This window comes from Sminthopsis crassicaudata, chromosome 2 (genome assembly GCF_048593235.1).
Source record: "Sminthopsis crassicaudata isolate SCR6 chromosome 2, ASM4859323v1, whole genome shotgun sequence".
Classification (NCBI taxonomy): Eukaryota; Metazoa; Chordata; class Mammalia; order Dasyuromorphia; family Dasyuridae; genus Sminthopsis; species Sminthopsis crassicaudata.
In genome coordinates this window covers 655,884,223-655,902,516 of record NC_133618.1, presented here as the reverse complement: position 1 = coordinate 655,902,516, position 18,294 = coordinate 655,884,223, and the positions used below count along the sequence as shown (strand labels likewise).

Here is an 18,294-nt window from a genome sequence, read left to right as displayed (position 1 = left end):
ATGTGAGGGACAGAAAGAAAACCAGCTTAACTGGACTAAAGGGTGAATAAAGGCAAGTGGTAGCTATTTATATATGGATATGAACATTGATATATTTAAGTAGATACTGATATGCATATGGATAAAGCTTTATCTAGACATGTGGGCTAGAGCCAGATTGGGAAGAGCTTTGCCTGCCCAGTAGTGGAATTTGTTTTGGGTCATAGAAGCAATAGGGAGTATTGGAGCTCTTTGAACAGAATTACGTGGTCAGATCTTTGCTTTATTTAGCATGGCACTCTGGCAACTCTATAGAGGATAGATTGGAGGAAGCAGAAACTTGAAGCATAGAGACCGGTTGGATGGCCATCGCAGTGGTCCCAGCCAGAAGTGCTGGTGGTCATGTCAGTGGAGGGAAGGTTGACAGAGGCTGGTGATGTGGATATGGATCCGGCAAGAGCTGGTGAGACCTGGCAGGGTGAGGAATTGAGGTAACTCCAGGATTGCGAATCTGGAGGACTGATGATTGAAAAAATGGCTTTAACCTAGACATAAGAGGAGATTGGAAAGAAAGGGAGTTAAGGGGAGAGGGGGGAGGGGGATCTGTAACATAAATTTCTGATAGGCCATTAGTGATGGAACTGGAGCTCTGTGGAGAGACTTGGGCTGGATATATAGACTTGAGAGTCTTCCACATAGTCTTACTAAAGGTTAGCTATTGTAGGAGCTGAGGAGATCCCTGAGCGACAATAGAAAGGGAAGATAAGAAGACTCAAGATAGAGCCTTGGATAGGCTTGGGAAGGGCGGCCATTGATGATGACTTAGTAAGGAAGACTGAGAAGCAGCAGCCAGGCCAGTGGGAGAGAGCTCAGAGACTCACAGATTGAGTGAGGGCTCTTGGAGGGTTGTCAGCAGTGTCAGATGTTATAGGAAGGTTAAGAAGGCCATTGAATTTGGCAGTTAATGAGTCATTGGTAACTTTGGAGGAAATACAATTGAGAGCTACAGTGAGCTTTCAAATTAGAAGGGGTTAAATAAGGCTCTTCTGTTTACTTCTAGGAACCCATGTCTTTATGTTCCAAGGTGGTAAATATAGAACATAAATGTTTCTGTAACCATTTTAGACTAGCTAAAGAAAATCTAACTAAAAATTGCTTCTTTTAAATAACATCAAATATAACATTAAGAAAAGAATCCAGGAGACATCCTTTACTGTTTCTGCAGTCATTAGCAAACCTTATTCTGTAGCTGGAGCTGTTGTGAGAAAGATGGAGCTCAGCCTTCCAACCTTCAAGGATTTAGACAGTAAAAAGGGTCTTGTTAAGCTAACCCAGCACTCAAGAGAGACCATGCTTCACCTGCTTGTGTTAGTTAGTTTTTTTATTAGGCTGTCATTTTCAACAGGTTGGGAGCCATGGTTTTAAAGTATCCTTTGTGTTGGACGAGTGGTATAGGAATCTTGAGTTGGGCAGACATTTATGGGGTGTTTTCATTTGGAAAAAAAAATGTTTTTAAGGATCTGAAAACAAAGATGCAAGAGGCTATGACCCAGGAAGTGTCGGATGTTTTTAGTGATACCACAACACCCATCAAGCTGCTGGCAGTGGCGGCCACTGCACCTCCAGATGCGCCAAACAGGGATGAGGTGGGTATGGCTAAGACTTTCTCCTTGTTAGGAGCTGGGGAAATTGTGTTTTCAGATCATCTCCTCCTCATCTAACACTTTCTAATAGGTGCCCTGGGGCTAACATGTACATTCAAGAGCATTCATGAGCAAGCAAAAGTGGAAGTTGGAACTAATGTGTGGAAAGGGATGTTTGCATGTGCTTGTCTTGGTGATGGACTTGGAAGAATTATATGGCAATACTTTTTTTTTTTTCTTTTTCTATTTACATTTCACTTCTCTTCTTTTGTCCTGAATCGACTGGGAAAGTCACTGTAGAGAGTCTTCCAAAGTCTAGGAAGGCCCTTTTTGTGTGATCTTGGGCAAACTTCCTGTATAAAATGATGAGATTGGCCTGCATGAGCTCTAATATTGTGTGATTACATGAAAAATCAAGGCCAAAAGTCTTAAGTAAAAGGATCTGTGGAAGAAGTATAGGGCACTGTTGTGAGAATGGAGCTGGATAGTTGACCTACAGGCTTTCTGAGGCTACAGCTGTTTATGGATCAGGATCTTACCCAGAATGTGTGTCTGTGAATATGGAAGGGTGTAAATGTGTATCTGTGAATGTGTGTGTGTGTGTGTGTGTGTGTGTGTGTGTGTGTGTGTGTGTGTGTGTGTAAGTAAATATATGTGACCAAACTTGTCTGAGCCAAAGGAATGAGTGGGGTGGGAATTAACTTTACATCTGGCCCTTGAGTCTTGTTCATCAAAGCTTATCAGCTCTCCTGGGCTTTACATTGGGAATGACTCCTTAAAGGCCTAAAGAAACAAAGGATCAGAAATTCTTTTCTCCATAGGTGTTTGATGAAAGGGCAGCTAATTTTGAAAACCATTCTGGAAGGCTAGGAGCGACTGCAGAGAAGGCAGCGGCTGTTGGGACGGCTAATAAATCAACTGTGGAGGGCATTCAAGCATCAGTGAAGACAGCGAGGGAACTCACACCCCAGGTTTGGCTTGACTCACTCACTGAAAAATTTAGTCTGTGAGGAGTCTTCAGAATCCTCAGTGTCCTCTTGTTTCCCTTTTTTTCTCCTATAAACCCATTAAGTTGGCCTTCTGAAAATTAATCTGTATTTCCTGCATTCACTTGCCTTTTTTTATAATTCTTTACTGTTCATCCTTTAGGGAAAATTAGAGAAGACACAAGTCAGACAAGAATTAATGTCTTAAAATATATCTGTGAACCATGAGTTGATTTGATTTAGTGTCTCAGTTCAAGGAGATATTTTTTAAGGTCTGAGCTTTTTCATATTCTACCAAATTCAAGTCACCTCAACAAAATATTCATCAATACCTATGACATGCAGGTTACTAGCCCTACCTTCAGGGAGTTTGTAGTTTAGTGGGAGATAAGGCACAAATGATGCCAATAATCAGAAAGCATCTATTGCTAATTTTTATATAAAAAGTTCCTTGAATGAGGAATTAACTAAGAGACTGTGGGAAGTATCTGGAGTTGAGATTTAAAGCACAGAGAAGCATTCAGCCAGTGAGTAGAGCAGCATTGACATTCTGATGTCAGAAACTATGTCAACCAGTTGTTGGAAGTAGGAAAATATAAGGGTCAATTTGGTGTCTTCTTGGAGTAGAGGAGTTTAAGACTCAGCATGGAACATAATACCAAATAGTTTGATCTTCTCCCTCCAAGCAGAATTAGGACACAGAGAAGCAAACACATGATTTGTTCTGTGCCTGATGAAGATCAGACTAACAGGGAGAAAGCTGGATCTCAGGGACAGGGAAAGGAGAGACTACAATCATCTAGGCAGGTGATAATGAGATACTGGGCGAGGGTGATGGCAGCAGCCAAGGACAGAGGAGGGGAAGGTTTGAGGGCAAATTAGCATAGCGGTAGAATTCCTAGGACTAGTTGCTAGCTATGAGAGCTAAGGCCAAAGATAACACAAGGTTTCTGCCATGTGTTATGTCAGACAGAACCAGGGAAATCAGAAGGGTTAATTAGCAAGCTTAGGAGAAAAGGGAATAGACAAAGTTCTTCACACTCCAAACCAGAGCCTTGAATATTTGTTTTAGACTGTATTGAGGAGATGAGCACACTCACTAACTGCTTGTAAATAGCTATCTTAATAGGGTTTAATAGGGTTAATCCCTCCTCCCCTGTCCCAAAACTGCCACCTTGTGTTTACTTCTAGCTCTTTTGATCATTTGGAAAAGAAAAATTTGTCTCTGTGTTTAAGAATGGAACTTCCTTACAATATAGATCATTTCCCTATTCTTGATACAGTAGCTCACTATAAAATTGAAAAATGAAAGTTACATCTTGTTAGCAGTTCATTTCATAAATCAGTTCCCAGCGACTTCTTCGTGTGAATAGTGCCTTTCATCAAACACATGATTGAGGGCAGTCTGACTTCCTCCTGAAGTTTCAGTGGGGATCAGTTTTCTCCCTTTTTTCCTTTTCTTTTCAAGGGGTTTGTATTATGTAATTGACCAGAACCTATCCCAAGAATCACGTTATAGTTGTTGGTATTTTTTTGTTATTAAAGAGGGACCTGATTGTTAAGCAAGAGTTTTAGGGCCTGACTGTAAAGTAGAATTGTGTGTATACACAAGGAAAAAAGTTTGAAATTAAATAAACCATGAGTGTTGTGACTCCTCGGAGCATAGGTTTTGGCTCCATTATGCAAAGTGTAAAGCCATATAGCCTTCGGTTTATTTCTGGGCACAGCAATTGCTTGAGCTTAAAACATGCTTTGCTATTGGTAGGTCGTCTCGGCTGCTCGCATCTTACTGAGAAATCCAGGGAATCAAGCTGCTTACGAACATTTTGAAACCATGAAGAACCAATGGATTGACAATGTTGAAAAAATGACAGGTAAAGCTTGGGGAAGGTGGCGGCTGCCCTTTGCTCTGTCCCCTAGAGTTTCTAAGGAGGAGGGTGAGCTTTTGGAAACCTGAGCAGAAATGGAAAAATGTCCCAGCTGTAACTGGAGCAGCAGGGAGTCATGTGCGGGGCCCTCAGGTTGGCTGTGCCTAGAGCCGCTGAGCAGCTACCCCTCATTCAAAGCTCCCAGCTGGGGCTGAAGAGAGGCCCTTTGAGGTGCTGTTGCCTTCAGGCTGCCCTGGCGGTGCGATGTCCATTGTGGAGGCTCCTGTCTTCTCTTTGAATAGTGTCCCTGCTTGCCTTCAGCCCGGATCTGGTGTCAGTGGATGTGAGGGAGCAGTTTGTGGCTCCATTGAGCGCTCCTGTCATTTTCAAGGGATTCAGGTTTCACGGAATTACAATAGCAACAATTTAGTACAACCCATCTCAGTGTTTCATCTGCTCACTAGTGGGGTTATTGGGTTTTTATTTTGTTTTACTGACCAGTCACAACCTGAGCCGGCTCAATTGAAGTGGCACCTCCTAGTCTTCTTCATTCTGAGCTGAGGAAGGGACAAGAGAGAAGGGAGGAGAGGTGGCCATGAAAGCCTTGAGTCCCCCAGTAGCCAGAGATGAAAGCAGAACTCGTAAGGTGTTGGAATCAAGGTAACAGAAACAAGAAGCAGGCTCTCAGGGATATTGGAGCACTCGTCATGGCTCCTCTTGGGCAGGGGCAGCTGCCAAGAAGCAACAGATGGCTGGGAAGTGAGAAGGACAGAAAGACTGTGCTATTAGCAGATAGTGTGAAGGTGTTGTGGTAAGAGTCTCAGATGCATCCCTTGCTGCTTCTGGAGAGCAGTGCGTTTTGGCTGCCGCCATGGAGACTCAGAGGCTGTCGACAAGTGCTTTTTTAAAAGCTGTAAGTCAGTGCGGACTCTTGGCATACACTGCCCTTTTCAAAGGCTGTATTCACCTGGAAGCTTTTGATGGTTGGGAAGACTTCAGGGTAATGAGAGAGTTCTGAGAGCTGAAACTTCAGCAAAAATTGGTGTGGCCCATAAGACTTGGGATCTTCTATTCTTGGGAGAGCAGAAGCTCCATGTCATTTCCCTTTCTCTGACAGGGCTGGTGGATGAAGCCATAGATACCAAATCTCTGCTGGATGCTTCTGAGGAAGCGATTAAGAAAGACCTTGACAAGTGTAAAGTAGCTATGGCTAATATCCAACCTCAGATGCTTGTTGCTGGAGCAACCAGTATTGCTCGACGAGCCAATAGGATCCTGTTAGTAGCCAAACGGGAGGTGGAAAACTCAGAGGATCCCAAATTCCGGGAGGCTGTGAAGGCTGCTTCTGATGAACTGAGCAAAACCATTTCTCCCATGGTGATGGATGCAAAAGCTGTAGCTGGAAACATTTCTGATCCTGGTAAGCAATAAAGGACTCATCTCATTTCATTTATTAATTTCAGGTACTCTTAGATTGGAGCTAATTACCATTTAACCCACACTTAGTATCATAAAAGTTACAGATTCACCTTGAATCACCAGTATTAAGGATCATGTATTTTTTACCCTTCGTAGGTCATCTTTTCTCATGGAATTGAAAAATGTTCTCTCTACTCTCAAAATATAGAATGCTTTCAAATTAAGTAGCTCTAGTACTCTGCAGTCATTATTAACTTTGACTACATTTCATCTCCAGTAGATCTATAGCTAAAACTGTCATTTGCCAATCTTTACCTTATGTAACTGATTTGATTTCTTCTACTCTCCTTATCTAGTAAAATGTTTTCATCTCCTTTGTGCTCCTTTTCATTGAGTAATCTGTCAGACTTAAGAGTGGGTAGTTTATAAAAGATGATTTTACCCAGAGATGCATAATAATTGTCCTTTGTGCTCACAGGTCTCCAAATAATGTGACTTTTCCTTAGATTGGATTTGGTAGTCATACCTTCTGCACTACTAAAATGAATTTTAAAAATTCATGATTAGAACTGTATACTTATGGCCTAGATATGTCTGGGTTATTCTGAGAGCACACGTTTTTGGTCTAGTCAGGCGTAACCAGTAAGCAGAGTCTGGTTAATATCTGGAAAAGAGGCGGGGGTTGGTGCACAAGCCCCCCATTTTCCCATGCCCTCCTCCCAGCCCTCCTTGTTTTTTAACTCATCCAAGGCCAGCTCTCCCTCCTGAGCATGACTGGGGCATCTCAGGATAAGTGGCATGCCAGCAGCTAAGTAGAGCAGAGAAAGAGAGAGAGCAAAAGGTAAGAAAGGTTCTAGGGCACATCTGACCAAAGGGAATCAGACATCGCATGTCCCTAATCCCAGTGTCATTAAGCATGCTCCACAATCAGTTTTTGACAACACAAACCAGTTCCTCTTTAGTAAATAGGCTGAGAAGCCCAGGTTGCTGACCCATTTGTTTGGAAGGTAAGGGTGCTTGTTGTCTCTAGGCCTGCAGAAAAGCTTCCTGGACTCAGGATATCGGATTCTGGGAGCTGTGGCCAAGGTCAGAGAAGCCTTCCAGCCTCAGGAGCCGGACTTCCCTCCGCCTCCCCCAGATCTTGAACAGCTCCGGGTAAGTATGTGCAGTCTTGGGATCTGGGGTCAGTGCAGAGAGATCACAATTGTGGGGAAGGCAGGGAACGTGCTGTGAAATTGTGTGATCCAGAGTCCGAGTGACTGGTGCAGGAGCTTTCTTTTTGCATAAAGTGCAGTTAGCAGATTTGGGACTGGCAGTGTTTGAAAGCTTGTAGGATTTCCTTTGTAAATGGGAACTGAAAAAGAGACTGGCTAAAGGGGCCGGTTGTCCTCGGCCACTATGAATGTGGTGGTAAAAGGCTAGTTTGTCTAACACTCTTTAAGCCTGTGTAGCCCTTGCACATCTTGGCCCAATAGGTCTTGCTAGCAGTTTACCTTAATAAGGAACTTTGGGTTTCCCTTTATCCTCTCAATTGGAAGTTGGGATGTTTTAACCTGGCCAGGGATTTGTGGGATAGTTGTTTCAAACTAACTGATGACCTAGTGATCACTAACTTAGGGAAGTTAAAAATCTTTTAGGAGGACAGAATTTGTTGCTGTTTGCTTTCTAACTGGGACAGCCCTCTTTCTCCTCTTGCTCCCCCCCCCCCATGTTGATAAATTGATTTATTGAAAATCTATTGAAGATACATGATAGCCAGTTTAGGATAGTAGTTGAGTAGGCAATAACCCAAGTAAGATAAAGCAATAAGTAAAATGATTATTTTTGGATACATAAATTCTGAAAAGCATCTTCAGAAAAATCATCTACTTAGGTTTGGCCCAGTCATACAAAAATGATAATTTGGTCCCTGAATAATCCCTGCATTTAATTTTAAAATAAAATATAATTTTGCAAATTAACAAAGGGTAGACTAAACTTGTTTGCTGACAGCGAGTCTCCAGACATATACCATGTGTATCCTTCCAGCAAGGCTTTTGTCAGCAATAACTGCGAGAGAAAAGTATTCCTAGGGGTAGCTCCTCCAAAAGCCTGATTGTCCTACAGTCATACAGTTGTAGAGCAGAACAAATGTATGGAGGTCATCCTGTCCAGCTTTCTCATTTTCTAGACGCTTGTGAAGTCCAGGGGGATGAGGGCACTCATTTCTGTAGCTCCCTTGGGGATATGGCTGGCCCTGCAATTCAGTAGTCTCGTGAACTGAGCTGAACTAAAATGATCAGGAGTCTTTGTGAAGAAAAATATAGGAGAAAATTTGCCTTTAGTCAGGCCGAAACAGGTAATGCTTGATCTTTGTGTGTGAATGACTCAGCATGGGTTATATGGACAGGTACGAAATGGTCCCATGTATGGATGTGAGTGTGAACGGTGTTTGTGGAATGCTTTTTTCTTTTGGTGGCAAGGTGATTATTTAGCCAGCTGGTGGAATGAGAGGAAGGAGAATGCTCTCCCTTGGGGCTGCAGTTATAACAGAGTGATTGTCTCTGGTCTAGCTGACAGATGAGCTTGCTCCTCCCAAACCTCCTCTGCCTGAAGGTGAGGTTCCACCACCAAGGCCCCCTCCACCAGAGGAGAAGGATGAAGAGTTTCCTGAGCAGAAGGCCGGGGAGGTGATTAATCAGCCAATGATGATGGCTGCCAGGCAACTCCATGATGAAGCTCGAAAATGGTCCAGCAAGGTAAGTGTTGAAGGCCCTTTCCATAATTTTCCTGTTAGAAAAGTACTTTCTCTATAAGGATAAAGAGCCAGGCTTCAGAACATCATAAAAAGGATCAGCATTTTGTCACATTGATTTGTATGGTTATTTTTTTCTCTCTGGTTCTTACAGTGTTAAATGTGGCCAAATATGCTGAGTAAATTTGAAAGTTTTTGGTGGTGGTTCATTTTTCTTTCATCGTCTGGAGCTGAATAATATAATTCATGTAATTTGACTCTTGTCTCCTTGGGAAGACATTTGCCTTGATACTGGATAAATTAGTTATTTCAGAAATCAAATATTTATAGTATTTTCCTCATGTGTATAGAATGGATTCACTATTGCTAATTATTAGTAATATGAAACCATTTTCTGGGCTCTTACGTTACTATTAAATTGGTTCCATTTTCTTTGGTGTTTCTAGTCATTGGGTAGATGAAACTTCTTGGGTGAAAAGAAACTGCTTTCTTTTCAAGCTTCTTTCATAGATAGTCAATCAACTTTAGGGTAGCCTTCACAAAAATGTGGAAATCCAAGTTTTATGAGATTCTTATTATTCAATTATTAATTCTTACCTGTTTCCCCAAACTGTGAAAACTGAGTCAATTCTCCGAATATGAAAACAAAGTATTATTTCTAAGCTTGCTGTGAAATGCATTTCTTGTCCAATGGCAAACATTAACAAGTCTGATTCTGTTGCTTTATTACTTTCTTTAAGGTTTTTCATTTTTTACCATTTTCACATACTTCCCTCTCAGGAATATTTTTTAATTCTTAAGTTGTCCTGGGGCCTTCAGCTTATCCTTCCCAGTTGTTATTCTCCCAGGCTGAGAAAGTGATTTTAACTGGTTTTGCTAACTGTTCTCCTAAGCCCCTAGAGATGATATATTGTTGGAACAGGCTTTCTCTACCCTGATCACCTGGCATCCCCAGTCCTGACTGTTGTCATAGGTTTGGAAAGCAAGAATAGTTAATTTTGAAGTACCCTAGGAGTGGTGCTACTTGCTGTGGTTAGCCCATATGGATTACTGGATAAATGGGAAAAAGGACAGATGTGATTCTCAACTCAGGAACAGATCCTCTGAGAGCTAGTCGTATAGATTTGATTCATTATGTCAGTGCAATTCATCTGAAAATGATTCCGTTTCTTTTTCCCCTTGGTTGTCCTTTGTAGCCTACAACTTTTCCTAGACACCCTATTACTATTTTGGTTAGTGTTTATTCTAGTTTGGGGTGACTACAAGCTAGGATCTTCATCATTTTTTGAACTGTTCTGAGGTCCCTGCTGGGAATCTCTGTAGCCCGTTGTCAAACTCATGTGTTGTTTTTTCTGTGAACTAGCTAGACAAGGTGTGGAAAGAGTGATGGATCTGTTTTGAACAAGAACAATTTAAGTTTCACCTAAACTTTCTGTTCTAGAGAAAGAACAAATAGTAGTTTAGAGAGAAATTCTCCTCTGGTGTGACTTGAGTACAGTGGGGCTCGTGCACTTAGCAGTCTGCAGAAGCCCACTTGGGACCCAGTGAGGTGGCTCCTTGCAGTCCATTCTGGGGTCTTGCTGCTGGATGTGCTTCACTGAACAGCACTCTATGTATACGCGCCTCCTTGTTTCCCTTTCTGCCTTTTTGCCCATCAGGATTGGATATTTGGTGCTGTCTGATTGTGTATTCTTTGTATTCTGGGCTTCTGTTAACTTCTCTCTTTATTCCTGAAGGGAACGGCAATCCATGGCTGGCAGCCGCTGAGCTGACCTGTGCCTCTTCCTGGGCTGTGCTGTAGAATGGTGTTCACATGATCCAACTACGGGGTCATTCGCTTCTGCTTGGAGCAACTTGCTAACCGATCTCAGCCTTCTGGCTGTATGCTTTTCCTTCCTCCAATGTCGTTTTTGAGTGATTGCTATTGTTTGTCCCTCGGGATGAACTGTCATGAGTGTTCCTCTTGGTCCACTTAATTCTGGCAATAAGCATCTAGAAGACAGTATTGTTTCTTTAACTACTTTTATTTAGAGGGGGAAAAAAGTCTTTCCCTTTTGCATGATTTTGTAGGGTTGGATGTGGAAATGCTCCCTTTCCATGAATTTCTTTGATTCATCCCCAGGAGATTCTGATATTATTTTCTTTCCAACTCGGTGGAAGTTTGGTTACTAAACCCGCTGAGGCCCTGTTTCACCCTGGTCTCTTAAGTCCTCTTGCTTATACTAACTCTGTCCCTGTTTCTCATCCTTCCTGCTACCCGAAAAGCCGGGTAAAGAAGCCTCGGAGAAAGGTGTAGATGTAGCTGAGGCGGCTGTTGCTGATGAGGTTGGGTTTCCTCTCCCCTCTGACAATGAAGATGATTATGAGCCTGAGCTGCTGTTAATGCCGACCAATCAGCCGGTTAACCAGCCCATTCTGGCCGCTGCTCAGTCTTTACATCGAGAAGCAACCAAGTGGTCTAGTAAGGTACTGATTGCTGTCCCTCCCAGTGGGGGATTGCTCCAATTGCATCCGGCCATGTTCAGCACGGACACATTGCATCACCTGTGATCTGCAAGAACCCCAGGAGTCTGGATGGGGTGGTCATCTGTCTGTCTTGCACCTCATTGTCAGAACTGAGAGTGGCTTCACAAGTTTCTTAGGTCTGTCAGAGCCAGATTAACGAAGCTGCATTTGTGTTGGGGGGGGTGGGCTGGGGAGAGTCTAAGGAGAGAGATTGGGTCACTTTTGAAAGGCTTCCTTTCTCCTGTTTTTGTCATTTTTTTACCCTGCTGACTTTATAGCAATAGCTAGCCTTTTATAACTACTTGCAAAGCCATGGGCTAGTCTCTCAATGAGTTTCCAATTAGAAGCCATTGTGGACTCTTGAAAAAGTCACTAGACCAAGTCTTGTGTTTTGTGCCTCTGCTCTCTTCATCAATGGCTCAGAGACCAGAGTGAATTTGGACCAGGAATGGCTTTGTATGGCAGAGTCTTTGCTGCCTGGCACTTGGCTGTATTGCAAATGCTGGCCTTGTAGAGGCCACCTGTGGGTCACTCCATGGGGAGGGCCGAAGAAGAACCTTGGACCTCGGGGACTTCCTGTAAATCTGCATCCAAGATACTGGTCACCAACTGGTTTTGTTTTCTCTCCTTTGCAACTGTTTTGCTTTAAGGCACAAGGTGTTTGGGGTGTGATAACTAACATTTGGCTGTACCATTTCCTAACCAAAGTCATAACATGCTAAAACGATCATGGTTGGGCCCTCTGGTGCTCGTCGGGCCTGTTGTCCTGATGTAGAATCCATCTTTTCTGTGTGTTTGTGTGTATCTGTGTCTGCCTTTGTCGGTGTCTGTCTGTCTGTGTGTGTGTGCACGTCCCTACATATGCACACTCTCTTTAGCCACTGTCATGTGTCTAAAGCAGTCCCCTTTCTAGCTTAGATGGTCAGGTTGGTCAGTAGCACAGTAGCACTTATGACCTCTTACATTGTACTTCCTCTCATAGGACCTTGGAGTGACATGACTTGGGTACAAAAAATCCAATTTGAAGACTGAGGGGAAAATTACTAGACCATGGCATTTTCAGTGTTAGCTTTTCCAATTCACCGTTCTATTATTTAGCGATCTTAGATCACTAAGGAGGATCTAAAAGCATTTAATGAATGCCTGGGTGAAATCCAGCCTAACTTTTCCTGTTCTGGGGTCCCACTGGATTTTAAAGAATCCCTTTACGTGTTGAGTGGGGGGGATGGGGTAGTTTCTTTTTGGGCATATGGCAGGTGATCTTTCAGGTCATTTCAAGACCTGTTTTAACTCTCACTCCTTCGTGTATTTGGCCTTCCTGATGAATCTCTCATCTGATTTTGTTAAGGTTGAGTTTTTTTTTTTTTTTTTTTTTTGGGTGTGTGTGTGTGTGTGTGTGTGTGTGTGTGTGTGTGTGTGATGGAAACTGTAGGATTGATTATTGACCTCCTGAAGACACGGACTGGCAAGAAAGATGGGAGGTGGTGGGGTGAGAGATACAATTCTCTGTTCAGGAAGCAATTTCCTTCCTGATACAGGATGCCCTCCATTGAAGGTGCAGAGTTCTTTGAAGTTTTAGGACTTCTAGCATTTCAAGGAGAGTGCATAATTGTGTTCTCTAAGAGAGGGTCCGCAGTACAGGCTGGGGGTGGGTGCTGATAGGACTTGAGGCTGGATGCTCAGTAGTTTTCCCCTCTGGTCAGCTCTCCTGCTTCCTCTTTGCCCCAGCGTGAAGCCCCCTAATCAGCTGCTCATTCATCGTCTAATTAACCCAGGATGCTGATGTGCCTGCTTACCACCTCCAGGGGCGTCCCTGAACCACACTAACCCTCAGGACTCTCTTTCAGCTGCGGAGCTGGTTCCTCTCTTGGCTGGCGCTGGGAGAGGACTCTGTCTCACTAATCTTGTTGGTCCATTTCCCCAGTGGCGTGCATGTGGCTCTCTCCTTCTGGTCCCTGGGCCGCCGACCACTCTTCTCTCCTCCAGTACTCTGCTCTCTGGGTCCTGCTGCTGGCCCGCCTGACTCAGTGCTTGTGCTTCTCCTTAGGGCAATGACATCATTGCAGCAGCCAAGCGGATGGCCTTGCTGATGGCCGAGATGTCCCGGCTGGTGAGAGGCGGCAGCGGCACCAAACGGGCGCTGATCCAGTGTGCGAAGGACATCGCCAAAGCCTCGGATGAGGTGACGCGGCTGGCCAAGGAGGTGGCAAAGCAGTGCACTGACAAACGGATCCGAACCAATCTCTTACAGGTGAGAGGCCCCCGGAGAAGAGAGAGACCAGAGGGAAGGGGAAGTTGGGGGTGGAGGGAGGGGAGGAGATGATGAGCTTATCAAACAAGGGGTGGAAATAAGCCTATTTCTCATCAAATGGAAAGTGTCCCAGAGTAAAGGGACATGGGAGGGGAACATGGGCTCTTTTGCATTATAGTTTGTAATAACAAGAATCTCTGATTTCCAATGACAGAAACCTCTACTGTTGGGTTGTCAGTGCATGGGAATAGTCCTAAGCTGTCATTACACTCATTCCTTTTAAATATGGCTGCCAACTGAACAGTTCAAGCCTGTGGCCCTTTTTTCTCTTCAGGTGTGTGAGAGAATCCCAACGATCAGCACCCAGCTCAAAATCCTGTCCACCGTCAAAGCCACCATGCTGGGCCGAACCAACATCAGCGATGAGGAGTCAGAGCAGGTGAGCGTGACAAGGGCTTCCCTTGGGGCTGCTGCTGGTGAGCTTTGCAGCGACAGTGTCGGACTGTCGCCATTTTGCTACTGGGGAGGCTAGGCTTAGCAGGGCAGGCTCTGGCTTCCACCCCAGACCAGGAGTGAGGGAGTTAATATAGAAAAAGATGTTCAGAGATTAGAACATCGTGGGACCTCATGGAGTGACAACTTGGTGTCTGACTGAGCCTTGGGTTGGGTGTTCTGGAGATAGGAAGGCATGGAGACTTGGTCACCAAGGAGCTTATGATCTTAGTCAGAAGATATCTTCTTATAATTCTTATAATTCATTGTATAGGAAGGCAGACCATGAAAGTCCTGAGTGCTCCTCAGCTCAGAAAAGGGCCTTCATTAAACGGCTTGGAGCCAATCTTGGGAGAGCCCCGCTAATGTGTAGCAAGGGAAGGGCAGCTGTGATGATGTCTGGATGGGCTGGGAGTGGCTGAGGCTGCTGGTCACTTGGGTTATGGAAGTCGGGTAAGGCTAACCCCACTAAAGCTGGCATTGGTGAGCCCTGGGAATGGAGGCCGTGCTTCAGGGGATCAGGCCCTACCAGCCTGGCTGAGACCCCCAGTCTCCATCTCCACCTCCATGAGACTGTGTTGCTAGCCTGCCTTTGTGTCTCTAGGCATATCCCTTGACTAAAGAATGTCTCTTTTCCTCCAGGCCACAGAAATGCTGGTTCACAACGCCCAGAACCTGATGCAGTCTGTAAAGGAGACTGTCAGAGAAGCGGAAGCAGCTTCAATTAAGATTCGAACAGATGCCGGTTTCACTTTGCGCTGGGTTCGAAAAACTCCCTGGTACCAGTAGTTCCAGCACAGCTGCCACCCCTGCCAGCTCTCCTCCCATCCCAGGACCCCCACAGCCGGCTTGCAGACTCCTCTCAGCAGGACCGACTGTGGCCCGAGGCCCTGGTTGCTTCCAGGAGGTGAGGGCCACACCCCAGCCTGTTTCCTCCAGAAAGGGTTTGGTATCTGCATTTCATCTTTCCATGGTAAAACATGTTGATATTCTCCTTTGCTTTGGGAGTCTGTATGTAATGTCTCTCCCTAGAAAAAGTCTGTATTCTCTGCTCAAATACCCTCATGCACTCTTCTCCCTATAACTAGTAGGACTTTGGCTCATGGACTTTATTTACATAAGCTCAGAATTCACGTATGGAACACTACCCTTGCATCCTGCCTGGACAGCTTCTGGATAGGAACCTCCCCCTAACTGTCCCCCCCCACGCCCACTCCTGTACCACACTCACTTGCTCTCCCCTCTGAACTGAGGGGGGCTGAGCAGGCTGCCCCCAAGAAGGAAGTCGTCTCTCTGCCTTCGATAATGTGTTTGCTGCTCTGTATACTGCTGGTGATCACTTTCTGCCCTAAGGTGCTCTTGTTTTGCCTTCTGCAGGGCTCCAGGCCCCTTGGGATGTGGGCTGGCTCTGTGTAGGAGGGAAAGCTGGGCCCCTGCAGTGCCCCAGGTGGATGGCCTTACTGTCATTACCTTCTTCCTCCACCTTTCCTTGGCTAGTTTCCAAAAGCACAAGCCTGAAGATTTTTTCCTCTTCTAAGTAAATCATTGAATCACATGTGATGGTATGAATCATGCTGTTAAGTGACCCAGCTATCCAGAGAAGCCCTTGCAGCCCCCGGGGCTCTTGCCTCTGCCTGCCCACCCACTTGCTCGGGTAGGGTTTCCCCAACTAAACACTGTGTGTCCTGGTGCTCCTGTCTCTGCTGTTTGGGGAGCAGAGCGGCCAGGGCGTCGTCCAGTGGGGCCATCCCCAGACAGTGCATGCTTTGTCACATGCCCCCCAGAGGACTTTGCTGAGGCCTTAATGAAATGCTGCATTCAAGTGCTTGGCCTGATCATATTCTTTCCACTAATTTTTCTCCCTTCTTGATGGATCTGGAGGATATTTAGGTGCTTCTTTGTTTCTGGAACTTTGAAATATCCTTCTTTTCTAACTAACTCAGCCCCAGTCTGACAGTTGTTATTTGCCTCAGTACTAAAGGAGGGCCATCTCTTGCTGGGGCATCTCTGGCTTGAGGAGAGATGAACCCACAGACTCGAATTTTCTGATCTGGCAGTAAAGGAGGCTGCCCACGAATTATCAAGGGGAGTCTCACACACTTAAATTACTGCTCTGACTAAACCTGAAATAAGTCAAGAGGTGCCTTCAGTGCAGGGCAGAGAAGATAGCGGGAGTGAGTGTGTGGATGAAGAGTCAGCTCCTTCTCCCTCCCCACCTTGCTCTGTGGTTTGAAGGAGCTAAGGGGGTAACATTTCATTTATTACTCGTGTGATTTGTTTGCTGAGATCCCTGCTGAGTACTCGAAACACCTGCCTGGTACATAAGAGAAAATCTGATGGTGAAAAGGACTGATAGAACTTTAACCCTTGGTTTTTCTTCACTTGGGTTGGATCCAATATTGAATGTGTAAAATCAGTCTTAAGTTAGTCCTGTACATTTAGGCTTCCTCTTTTTGCTTTTTAACTAATGGTGAATGTTCCTGAGGTCCTAAGAGTACTAACTTAGTATTCTTAGCACAGTGCCTGGCACATAGTAGGCGCTTAATAAATGTTGATTGATAACAATAGAATCTTAAGAGTTGAGACCTCAAGTCATTTATCTAGTCTACTTCCATAATTTCTTTAGTTGCTTGTGATATAAATGCAATATTAATGCCTTTAAAAATGACTCTATGCCAAAGATCACCTTTTGTTTTTATTAAAGAAAGATTGCTTAAAAAAATTAGAGGAGAAATCATGTTTGCCATTTCAGTTGCAGGGTTCTAGCTACACTGCACTACACTTTATGCCAGTTAGGGTTTTCTCACCACCAGTGTTCCGAATTTGGTGAAGCATATTCAGAAACATCCCCTGAACATTGGTTAAAAATGTTACCACTAAAATGACTGTTTATAAAGTAGGATTTGTTATATGCAAATATTTTCTGCCACCTCTTTTGTTCTCTTAAAAATAAATAAAATGCATTTGTATAAATAACTGATTGAATAGATGGTGTATTATTATTTTAGCAGTAGTAATTTTCCAGTCAGACATTTGGGGAGATATATTTAGTTGATCTATAAAGTATTAATATTGTAGAATACATCTGAATTTATTCAATTTATCACAATATGTCAAGGAACTAGTAGCATGTCAAGCAAGGTTGGAGCTAAGAAAAAAAAAAAAAAAAAAAATCACTTCATACCTACGTAGTGCCCAGCATAAAAAAGGTTGTTTGTAGATTAGAAAGGTCTTGAAATTGTTAAAATCCTAAGGTATTAGAAGTGGAGATGATGGAGGTTGGCAACAGGGGGAATTTGGCAAAGCCAGTCTACTTAATGTCTGGGTGGTTTGGAATCCTACCCTTTTGCTAGTTTTTATGAGGGGTTTGTATGGACAGTTGACTCAGGTTCCATGTAAAAGACTTCTGAATTCCTTCTGCAGGATCTGGATTTAGGGCTTCAGTTCTGCCTTACAAACTGTGAACAAAAGTCAATTGGAGCCTATTTTATTTGTAAAACAAAACAGGGAGGGTAATATTTGTACTATTCAACTTATATGGCTCTTGTAGGATTTAGATGAAAAGAATGAAATATCGGCTTTCCAAACTGCAGTATTACACCTGTTTTTTCATGAACCAGAAATAATCATATCCAGGATTTCAGTGAGTTGGAAGGAAACAACACATCTAGTCCAACCCATATCCCAAAGGGACTTCCACTTCTGTAACATCCCACAAGGGATCACCTGGCCCCTTCCTGAAAGAGGAGCCACTGGTGGTCTGGGGAGCACTACTCTTCCCAAGGCTTTGACTTCATAGCCCTGGACTATCTTCTGTCACAATCTGCAGAAGTGCTCAATAGAGTTGTGTCGGTTTTACCTGCCTGGCACATTACTGTCTTGCCTGCTTTGTAGGTGGCAGTTGGATATGGTGAGAGGATTTGCTTCTAGATTATTAGCTGTGGAGGTGGGCTGGGAGCAGGACCTATGTATGATCTTGGACTGGCTGCCATTCCTGGGGCTCTTGGGCCACCTGCCCATTGTGCAGTTTGTTGGGGTTGGTGGTGTATGAAGATGACTGTCTTCTTTACGGCGATACCCTTCTTGCTGGCTGTAGGCCCAGGGAAGTAGGGCTAGTGGTTTGGGAGGGAGGGGGAGGCACTGCTCTCCTGAATTTCTAGGGTTGAGTATTGGGTTGTTTCCATTAGCATCCAAAGGTAAGCAGTATTCCCAAGAACTAACAAACAGCTGGGTACACAGTATTGGACTGTCTCCATTAAGATCTGAGTGAGGTAGTTGTTGGTTGTACCTGGCACCTACTACCTGCCTTCAAGGATCCCTGACCTGCCCTAGCTCTCAGGGACTCAGGAAGGTATGTCGTCTCTCTTCTAGTCCCTCCTGCCCTCCTCCAGGAAAAGGACTAAATTTCTTCAGCTTA

General features: G+C 44.3%; 1 protein-coding gene across 4 annotated transcripts in view; it reads left to right on the top strand.

Annotated features, from left to right (window-relative positions):
* VCL (vinculin) overlaps positions 1–16,853 on the top strand; it is a 108,758-nt gene extending 91,905 nt beyond the window's left edge. For 2 of the 4 annotated variants that reach the window (XM_074296777.1, XM_074296774.1), the window contains exons 13-22: positions 1,497–1,625; positions 2,444–2,593; positions 4,374–4,482; positions 5,594–5,896; positions 6,926–7,050; positions 8,448–8,633; positions 10,895–11,095; positions 13,182–13,385; positions 13,720–13,824; positions 14,520–16,853. In XM_074296777.1, coding sequence (XP_074152878.1) covers positions 1,497–1,625; positions 2,444–2,593; positions 4,374–4,482; positions 5,594–5,896; positions 6,926–7,050; positions 8,448–8,633; positions 10,895–11,095; positions 13,182–13,385; positions 13,720–13,824; positions 14,520–14,666 — 1,659 coding nt within the window. In that variant the 3' untranslated portion in view covers positions 14,667–16,853. The remainder of the gene's footprint in view (positions 1–1,496; positions 1,626–2,443; positions 2,594–4,373; positions 4,483–5,593; positions 5,897–6,925; positions 7,051–8,447; positions 8,634–10,894; positions 11,096–13,181; positions 13,386–13,719; positions 13,825–14,519) is intronic. The other 2 variants (XM_074296778.1, XM_074296776.1) reach the window with 1 other exon arrangement.
* Positions 16,854–18,294: the final 1,441 nt, after the last annotated feature.